At 37.7% G+C, this 10,556-nt stretch overlaps 1 protein-coding gene across 1 annotated transcript; it reads left to right on the forward strand.

The window, feature by feature from the left end:
- Positions 1-200: 200 nt before the first annotated feature.
- GTPBP10 (GTP-binding protein 10 (putative)) lies at positions 201-10,347 on the forward strand (the record flags this gene model as incomplete). The annotated part of the gene is made up of 7 exons (XM_010082453.1): positions 201-388; positions 483-574; positions 1,682-1,826; positions 5,011-5,084; positions 5,964-6,016; positions 9,642-9,749; positions 10,270-10,347. Coding segments are annotated over exons 1-7 (690 nt in total), but the record flags the coding sequence as incomplete, so codon positions are not given.
- Positions 10,348-10,556: the final 209 nt, after the last annotated feature.

Here is a 10,556-nt window from a genome sequence, read left to right on the forward strand (position 1 = left end):
GGTGTCGCTGCCGGGGAGGAAACGTCAGACATTTCTCTTATTAAAAATCGTCCGGGAGGGTTACATGTCTGTTTTCTGAACGTTTATTATTGCCATCAGAGTTCTGCCTAAGCAGTTTTAGCCACATTGTTTGTAATGACTACAAAATGAAATATAAGTTGAACGTAATACTGATATGAAACTTGTTTTATTAGTATGGCAACTTTATAGATGATTTACGGCTCTATGTGAGAGGAGGAACCGGTGGAATGGGTTATCCTCGGCTAGGTGGGGAAGGAGGGAGAGGTGGCGATGTCTGGTTCGTTGCCCAAGAAAGAACTACCTTAAAGAGCATAAGGGACAGATATCCCCAGAAGCGATTTGTAGCTGGAACAGGAGCCAACAGCAGGTAAGAGTCTGTTTGATGAAAGTTGTTGTATACATCTTTTTGCAGAAAGCAAAATGTCAGCTTAAGTTACTAAACCTGGTTTAATTTCACCCAGTGTTCAAGCACTAAAAGGTGAAAAGGGAAAAGATTGTGAAGTTCATGTGCCTCTGGGAATCTCAGTTCTTTGTGATGATGGCAAGCAGATTGGTAAGAACTTTTCCTTTGTTTTACTGTGTCTAGTAGATACTCTCTTATTTATTTATAGCATCTAGCAGACTTCTAACACTAGGATGTTTTAAGGTTACACATCTCCCCAAATATGTGTGTGATTTCTTTTGTTTGGACAAAGACTTGACAAAAAATACACTGTAGAAATTGTTGGAAAAGCAAGGACTCTTCCCAGAAATTATCAGTAGTCAGTTTGTATCACCATGTGCAGCAGAAAGAAAATTGCCCTTGCAAACCAGTGGTACAGGCTGGAAGCCGTACTAGTCCTCCACAGAATCATTAATGACCTCACGTACATTATGTGTCCATAAACTCAGGTGAGTGTCCCTATAACTTTACTGAGTTATGGTGTTGCTTAGAAGATGAAGATCCTTGCTGAGTGTCAGCATTTCAGGTTATCTAAAATACTTACCCATTTTTTACTCTTTGTTAAAGAGTGGTACCTTGGTAGTAACCAGGAAGATCGCTTTCAGTACAGTGCTCTTGGAATCATTCTCATTTCCTTTGCAGTTTCTCAGTTTTAATTCTCGGACTTTTCAGAGTTCAAACTAAATTCACAAAAGACTGTGATTTGGATGTTTAACAAAATTGGATGTATGGCAAGAACTGTTTATGTTGTAGACATGTCAGTGTCTAAAGGTACCCTTGACTAATATACTCAAATATTGCACTTTTAAAAATTATTATAACATTCTAACCCCAAGGGAGATATTACAGCCTGCATCTTAATGAAAAAATAGAACATCTGAAAAATTTGCTGTAGCTACATCTCCATCAATGCAGATTTTTCCTTGAATTCTTGAATTCAAATGTTGGAGGCTTCAGAACTACCGTCTTGGCCATACTTTGCCAGCCTATACTTAGCACGTTTCTTGAAGTGACTTAACTGTATGACAGAGGGGAATACTGGGGTATGATTGCTCTTATTTGTTTCTGAAGAAGGAAAAATGCCATGACCTTGAGTGCACAGCCCTTGCAAGGAAGCATACAGAAAACTCTCGCTTCATTGAAGACAGATTTAAGTGGAAAATCACCACTGAGCTACTGCAGGAGATTGTGCTTTTTCACTAGTGAATTTGTTTTCAGGAGAGCTTAATGCAGCAGGAGAGAGATTCTTAGCAGCTCGTGGAGGTCTTGGAGGCTCTTTGGCCACAAACTTTGTGCCTTGCAAAGGTCAGAAGCGAATTGTTCGGCTTGATTTGAAACTTATAGCAGATGTTGGCTTAGTTGGGTAAGTACTGTAGTTTGAGAACTGACATTGGAAAACAAAGTAAATTTCAAATGGGATTTCAAAACAATTTGAGAGTTTGGAGGATGAGCATTACTGTACATTTGCATTGCCACTTAAATTACTTGCAGTTTGCAAAACAGATAGAGTTTACATCTATTAAAGTTAATTTTAAAATTTGGAAAGTATTGGTTATGCTTTTGTGGGTGAAATTAATGAATAAGGGTAATGTATAATTATTAATATAACTGAATTTAGCAATTGCAGTGATTATCGAAATACTGTTGGCTAATATGAAGTAAGTAGGAGGTGCAAAACAGAGCTAAGAACACTATCCATATTGTGTTTTTGACTTTATGATACTGTCACAAGTGGATCCTTTCAGTAGTAATTTCAGAGGCTGTGTAGCCTATTCTCCCAAATAAACAGCTTGGAATGTACTGGAACAGTAGGACTTGCATTTCTTTTGCTCTGCTGCTTTTCAGTGTTGCTGCTTTATTACAAAACAGATAAGTATATTTTTGTTTGGAGAAAGCTTTCAACAAACTACAATTGTATTGTACAATTTACAATTGTAAAGTATTGCTCTGCTCAGCATCTACTTATGCCATGGTCCCGACAGGAAATGTAAAATGACAAGGGGTTTGAGGTGGAAATAGTCTAATTGGTGTATACCGTTACAGAGTGGAAACTTGAAGACAGCATGGTTTTCTACCTACATTTGTCTCTTTTTGCTTATTAGAAATAGTTCAGTTAATATCAGATTTAGATAAAGTTATATAATTTTCAAGTGGTCTTCAGTAATTACACAATAGAGAATTTTTAAAATGTCTTAGAATGTGTGAAAATACAGGAGTTTTATGACACCCGTGCTTCTGTAATCTTGTGTTTTGGCTTGTATTTTAGATGATGGTTTCCCTTTAAAATGGATAAGAAGAATCATTATCAGTTAATTAAAGGAGCATATTATTTTCTTGTTGAGAGTATGAATCAGCCTCTGATAGTTTGTGGTTGTACTTTTATCTCTTTGTTATTTTTACTTCAGTAGATTTGCAAGTGGTTTGCTATTAGATCAGGTAAAAATGCCCATCAGATTTGGGTACAGGTTGTGAGGTGTAGTGTAGGTTGCAATTTAAACTTCAAAGAGGATATTGTACCTCAGTGGAAACAAAATAGTCACTTGAGGAGATGACCAGAGTAACCTTCCGGAATGTCTGTAAGGCACCTGTCAACATCAGAGCGCATTAAAACTACCCTCAACAGTTTTTCTGTTATAACAAGAGCCTTTGCATCTCTTTTTTTAAAAAGAAAGACCCACGTATAACACCTTTATAAAGCCCCTTGATGTAATACTAGTTTTGTTTTTCATTAGCTCATGTTCTTATTAGTTGTTAACATAACAGGTCAGGATTCTGCACATATTCAAGTGGAGAGTACGTGGTTTTCTGTGTGACATGTGCCTTTGTATCTTGTGACCAATATTCACTTGCCGGTAGGCACAGTTTTCTTTGATCACTGTTGCACTGAAATGTTGTGCTGAATATTGTTTGTGAATCTGGCTGGAACACAAGACTTGTGTGGTCTCCTGCATGGAGCAGGTGCTCTGAGTAAGGACTATAGTCTGTCCTCTGATTTCAGCATTAGCGTCAGGTTTGACATAGATCAAGGCTATTGTGTCTTACAGCTGATTAGTCTTTAAAGTAAACATGTTATAATTTCAGTTTTAATTTAGGTTTCCACTTCAATGAGTAGATGTATTCTGTGAAGAATCTTTTCTAAAAGCTACCATATCCCTTAAGGAACGTTCTTGTTGTGGTATGTAGGCATAGCTATCCCTTGTAAAGGGAAAAGGTTACAACAGTCAGGTCTGCACAGACCAGCTCCTGGGGCTTCACTGGTTTTCTTTTTGGTTTACTTGGTAACAAAGCAGGTTAGTCCTAACTTCAGGTTCCCTCATACAATTTCATTGCCTTAAAAACATACACAAACTCTGCATGTGTGTGTCTGTATACACAAAGTCTCTCTTTCACTCTTCCCTATATATATAGATGTATGTACAGAGTTTACATCTGCTTTGCTACATTAGCTAAATTGTAGCATAGATATAATTGGTTCTTAATTTGTAGAATGTTTCATTAACTATGATTTGTCTACCAAAAGACTGTAAATCCCACTCATAAGATGTATTTGCATGGTGGCTGTTTAGAATGTAAACATAATTTACAAAATTACCTACAGCATGTGAAGACTGAATTCAAGCAGACCTGTATGCTTATGCTGTGTTTCTGTCCAAGTGACTTTGAAAGATTTCTCTTAAATCTATTAGATGTATATAAACATTCCTCTCCTGCCTGCACCCTTGGGAAGCATTGTTGGATTTAGAAAAATGATTCTGATTTGATTAAAAAAAAAAAAACTGGGGGGGGGGGGGTGGTTTTTGGTTTTGGGTTTTGTTGGGTTTTTAAAAAAAACAAGTCTGAGTAAATGAGTCTGCAGAAATCAGTTGATAGCATTGAGTTTGACTAAAGTAATTTCCTGGTTTCGGCTGGTATAGAGTAAGTTTTCCTCTTAACAGCAAGTATGAGGCTATGTTTTAGGTTTGTACTGAGAATAATGTTGATAACACACGGATGTTTTGCTTGTTGCCAAGTGGTGTTTACATTAAGCCAAAGACTTTTCAACTTCCCATGCTTTGCAAGGGTGCCGGTGCATAAGAAGCTGGGAGGGAGCATAGCTAGAGCTATGGACCCACAATTACTGGTTTAGGATTTGAGCTTAAGTTTAGGATTGAAGCCCAAGTCTGTCCAGAAGCTTGCTATCTCAGGCTCTTCTCTCTCTTTCTACTGGGATTGTGATTTTGGGAGTCTCTCTGCTCCAGGGTTGTTATCTGGGAGTAGGCTGGGCCTTGGTCAGCAGGTGGTGAGCAGTTGCACTGTGTATTATTATCATTATTATTTTTATTGCCTTTCAGTTATTAAACTTATCTCAACCCATGAGTCTCCTTTCCCTTAACCCCTTTACTTCTCTCCCCCATTCCCCAGGAGGGAGGAGAGTGGGTGAGCAGCTGTGTGGTATTTTGTTGCCAGCTGGGTAAAACCAAGACAGGTGGTTTGGTGTATTCAGTAATAAAATATACAGGAATCACATATGTGTTTATTCACTGTATAAATGCTGACTTTCCTTCTAGGTTTCCAAATGCAGGAAAATCGTCCTTGTTAAGCAAGATTTCTCATGCCAAGCCTGAGATCGCAAATTACGCATGTAAGTTCATACTCTTATTTTTAGAGCAGTAATATTTTATGAGAGCACTAAGCCTTTTCACCGATTTGGTTTACAGGATGTTGCCTGCTAAATATGTTACATAGGTTTTTAATTATAAGAAATACTTCAAAAAGCGAGCTTGCTGTTTCAGTGTCCAGTTCCTTTAACGACCTCAGTTTTTCATGTGTACGTGCACATAGTGCTTCAACCTGTTGGTGCAGGGTCTGTTTAACATTTTAGTCTCAGACCATTTTATTGCATTGGAGACTCTCCGTGTGTGTCATATGCTCAGTCTACTGCATATGCACCATCAAGTCCCTTTCCATAAACTTCTTTATGCTTTGGAAATAGCTACCACCTGTTCGTGCAACAGAATAGGATTTGGGGTTTGAAACTGTTGAAAAATGCCGTTTTAATTAGTTTTCTATCAGTAAATTATGACTAGCTTTCTGATCATGCTTTAATCAAAAAGCAAGAGTACAAGTACAGATAATTCCTACTGACCTTCTTGCATCACTCCTGATTCTCTACAGCCTTTTTCCATAGTCTGGTTAATCCTTTTGTATTTGAGACTTCTCTAGATACTCTACTCTCTTTTTAGAATAACGAGAACAGAACTGTACACAGTGCCAAGATTTGGTGAACCATTGTATTTTTGAGTGGTCTAATTTTGCTTTCTCCTGCTTTGCTTTTTCTTTTTTTCCTTTTCCACTAATTCTTAACATCTCATTTGCCTTATTTTTTTCTGCTATGGAACATTTGTTTCATTTAAATATTAAGTGAGAAAGTCCTACAACATGTAAAAGTTTTCTAACATTAGCATTTTTTAAAATGTTAAAAACCATTTTGTTCTGCTCCTCTTTTTTTCCCTTGTCACAGTTACAACAATACAGCCTGAACTAGGAAAGATCATGTATGCAGATTATAAGCAGGTTGGTATGGATGTTGTTGTTCATTAAAGTTGTATATAATGGTTAGTTATGTTGCTTAACATACTTTCATGAAGAAAAAGGAAACTTGTACATTTTTTCTTATGTGTGTTTATCACGTATACATATAAAATGCGGTTACATGGATGGCAGTGGGTTAACCTTGGCTGGATGCTAGGTACCCACCAGGCCCCTCTATCACTCCCCCTTCAGCAAAATAAAGGGGGAGAATAAGATGAAAAACTCGTGAGTCAAGATAAAAGCAGTTTAATTAAAGCAAAGGCCAAGGCCATGCACAGAAGCAAAAGGAAAACAAAGATGCTATTCTCTGCTTCCCCTCAGTAAGTGATGTCCAGCCACTTCCCGGGAAAGCAGAGCTTCAGTGTGTGCAGCAGCTGCTCCTGGAGACAAACACAGTAACAAATACCCCCTCCTCCTCCTCCCTGCCCTGGGCTTTTATGGCTGAGCTGGTGTCACATGGTCTGGAACAGCCAATCCGGGTCAGCTGTCCTGGCTCCGCCCCCTCCCAAGCTGTGTTATAAACACCCTGCTGGCTGGCCGGACTGGGAGGGCTGCTGGGGGGGTGCTGACTGCATCTCAGCCACACCCAATACAATGGATTTAATGACAGTTGGGGAAAAAGTACTGTTTTTATAAAGTAATAAGAGAGTTTTATAGACAAATGCAGCAATATGACTTTGAGCTGATTTCAAGTCATTTTAATAAATGGTTTCTCATTTTCCCTTGTCTCCTTTCTGTGGTTCTAATCCTGCTTTATAATCTTAGGGTATGAGGTCCTGTGTGGAACTGAGATTGCTGTGTCTTAGTATACTCTTGTTAAGTTTAGGACTTTAAAAAAAACCCCATTGTTTCAGAGACTAACTTCTTATTTTTATTTAGAAGAGGCAAATTTTCTGCAAATTGGCTATATAGAGAGCTCTTTGAATTAATGAGTCAGAATGGATTTTAAACAGGGGCAAATTTTTCCAAGATCTGCAGCAATGGATGGTAGGGCATTTAGTGAATATAACCCAGTTACCATAACTTACTGTTCTGGCTCTCTAGGTTGGCTGCTCTGACTTGCTTTTGTGGTTTGGTTTTTATAGTGGTTGTTTTTGTTTGTTTTTTTCCTAAGAAATAACTAAAATAGTATGAAGTAATAGTGATTGCCTAAACAGCCAGGATGGTGCACTACCTGAGAGGTGAGGTACCTAGGTCCAGTTTCTTTTTTGGTAGGGTGTAGCTCTGGAGGACTAGTAGAGATACAACTGTACCACCTTAATTGTTGTGAACCCAATTCCACCCAGCTTCCTCAGGCAGAGTTGTCAGATAATTGTGTGGTGCCTGGAATCCTTTCTACAGTATCCACTGGGGGGGGAAAGCAATGCTAAATGAGACTCTTACTGATAGATTTTTGGACCCCAAGTAAGGTTACAGCAAACATTTTGATTCCTCAAGCTTGAATTTTCTTTGATGTGCTTTTATTTTGTTTAAGTGTATGATACAAGCAGTACCGGACTCATCACTTCCAAGATAAAAGGTGAATGCATAAAAGGGTTTCAGATGAGTTAACCAGAGAAGCATACTTCTCAGATGTGAGAAGACAAGGCTCCTCTTCTCACTTTCAAAAGCAGTAATCTTAGGGGGATTCAGTAGCTTATGCTTGAAAGCTTCGTTTAACAACCTTTAACAAAACTATGCCTTAAAGGAAGTATGTCTAGTTTGTCGGGTTCCCTGTAGAGATGCACACATCTAAGGGAAGTTTTTTGTATATTCATTTTATCTGCTAGTATAGGGCAACTTATCCTAGAAAACTGTGCTGCAAATACCAGGATTGTTTGTAGCCTTCTAACTACCTGCCATGAACCAGGCCTCTTGGTCTTACTGGTGTATCTTTCTGCAGCAGGAGAACTACTTGTACTCCTGGTTTTCTTTTCTGCAGTTTTCTAAGCCAGTGACACTTATTGTTGACTGTTTCTGCAGTTCATGGTTTTTATACTACAGTGTTGGGTGCTATGTAGGAACTATGTGGACAAAAATATCTCTTTTCTAAACTCAAGGGAACAAGTGATTTTGATCAACACATCTGTTGAAAACATATGTTGAAAGCAAAACAGCATAAGCAATTAAGAGCAATAATTGAGGTGACTGTCCTATATCACTTAAGGGAGAATGGCTCATTGTACCTTTTTTTCCTACAGAACATGATGTTTTGAAGGAAATATGTAGCAATTTGCTTATTTTATCTTAGTACATTGTAAAGAAGAAAAGTTACTTGGTGCCACTACTACTTGTAAAAGAAAAGACACAACAGTAGAGGATCTGAGTATGAGTCTGGGTTCAGGTCTTAGTACCAGATCATGGAAACCAGCCGAAACATTTAAATTTTCTACCAGAATATCTGAACCAAGTGCTATTTTGAAAGAATATGAGTTTCGAACTCCGTAAAAATAGTCTTTGAAGGAGAACTAAAGTCAGGAAAAATGTGGTGATGATGCTACTATAGCACCCAAACACATCTCACCAGGAGTGGATGTTTCTGTTCTAATTTTCCAGTTGTTCTCTCCCTGTTCCAGTTATTCTCTCCGTTTCTGGTTACAAGTCTGTGGTTCATCCAGCTGTACCTCATGTCTCTGTAGATGGCAAATTCTGAAGCAAGGCTTCAAATATTTAGGAAATGCATAATGGTTAAAAGTTAGCATGGCACATCAGTGGGAGTGTAACTCACTCATAGCAGAAAGCCTCCTTCTGCAATAGGTAGTACACTAGAAATGTTATTATGTGCTGGTTTTGGGCATTGTTTAACTGAATCCAGTTGCTATCTAAATGGGTACTAGGTAGATTTGAAGACCCTGCTTGTGCTCTTCTTTGCTTCACTGTCCTAGCTTTCTGTGAGTTAGTGAGCAGATATTTGGGAGTTTTAGTATTCTGCTCTTTTTCAGTTTGTCTCGGCTCTCCTTTACAATAGTGTACAACCCTCTCAACCAGTAGAGAAAATGACAATATTCTTGTACATTGTGGCAGGCTTTGCTGGGCTCTGGTTGGAAGCTGATAAACTAATCAAAATCTCACTTCAGTTGAAGAGCAGAAGACATTCTTGGAGCTTCTCACGCTCTGGGGAACAATGTTAAATGCATTTGCATTAGGGATAAAGATCCTCTGTAGCCACAAAGAAAAGACTTTCTTTTCTTTTCCAGAGACAGTTTGAATTCTATATAAACATATGATAGCCTGATCTTCTTGCCTTTCGGAGTCTGTTTTATTCTCAGGTAATAGGTAAATTTTGCAAGATCTCTGGCGAGGTATTATTACTGTCTATTTTCTACATTACAGACAGCTATAAATAAATAGGGGAACATGAGGAGCACAATGTCTGTGTAATAGCAGTATTTTGTTTAAATCTGCTTGTGGTAATAGATTCTACATGTACTGAAATAGCTAATGCATGCTATTGGAGAGCTGATCCCCCACACAATTCCAAGGAATACACATAGTTGTAAAAGGAGTTTGTCAAAACAGACATTTCTTTGGGTTCTTTTGTTTATATAAAATGATAATAGGTGTTGAGAGTTTAAAATCACCATTTTTGCTTGTTGGAATATTTTGTTTGAAACTTTTATTTTCCTAGATTTCAGTAGCTGATCTTCCAGGACTGATTGAAGGTGCACATGCAAATAAAGGGATGGGCCACAAATTTCTCAAACACGTGGAAAGAACCAAACAGCTTCTCTTAGTTGTAAGTTAAATACAATTTACCGCTTCTTGAAATCAAAGGCAATGCAGTAAAGAAAATGTGTCTTAACTGCAGTGTAGTTGGAATTTAGAAAATAATTTGTAATTTGCTTGTTTTATGATAAATATAGCTGTAATACTGTTTTCAGAATGGAACACTCAAATGACTGATGATAAATTAAATCCTTAAATAGAATTTATCATTAAAATTTGCCAGTTAATTTAGAGCAGTGAAGTGTTCCAAGCATAATTAAAGCATGGGGTGATTTTTTTTTTCCTTACTTTTTTCTGGAAGATCCCTTAAAGATGTTTGAAAATCAGAACTTTGAGAAACACTACATCAGAACCAGCCAGTTTGTGCCCTCAGTGTCTATGGTGTTACTTTGTTATACAGTTGCCCTCTGTTATTTGCTGAGAAATGAGGGCATGTAGGTGGACGTTTTACTGCAAAGTAGTTGATGGAGAGTATCTTGATATTGTAACATAATTTAATACCACAAAGCTTGTTTTTGTGTAACTTTCAGGTTGACGTTTCTGGGTTTCAACTGTCTATTAAGACTCAGTTCAGAACAGCCTTTGAAACTATATTGCTTCTAACAAAAGTAAGTTCTCATCTTCCTAACTGACAGTTGTAGGTACGTGTTGATCTAAGAAAGAGGCTCAGTTTTGATTAAGAACTTTCAAATGTTACTGTGTCTTCTGGATTTATAATATAAGGCCAGTTAACAAGCTTAGGATTCTCCAAAATGATTAAATCTTTATTTTTAACTGTCCAGGTGAAACTCACAGAATCACTGAATGTTAGAGATTG

The sequence above is a fragment of the Pterocles gutturalis genome, unplaced genomic scaffold (genome assembly GCF_000699245.1).
Source record: "Pterocles gutturalis isolate BGI_N339 unplaced genomic scaffold, ASM69924v1 scaffold33389, whole genome shotgun sequence".
Classification (NCBI taxonomy): Eukaryota; Metazoa; Chordata; class Aves; order Pterocliformes; family Pteroclidae; genus Pterocles; species Pterocles gutturalis.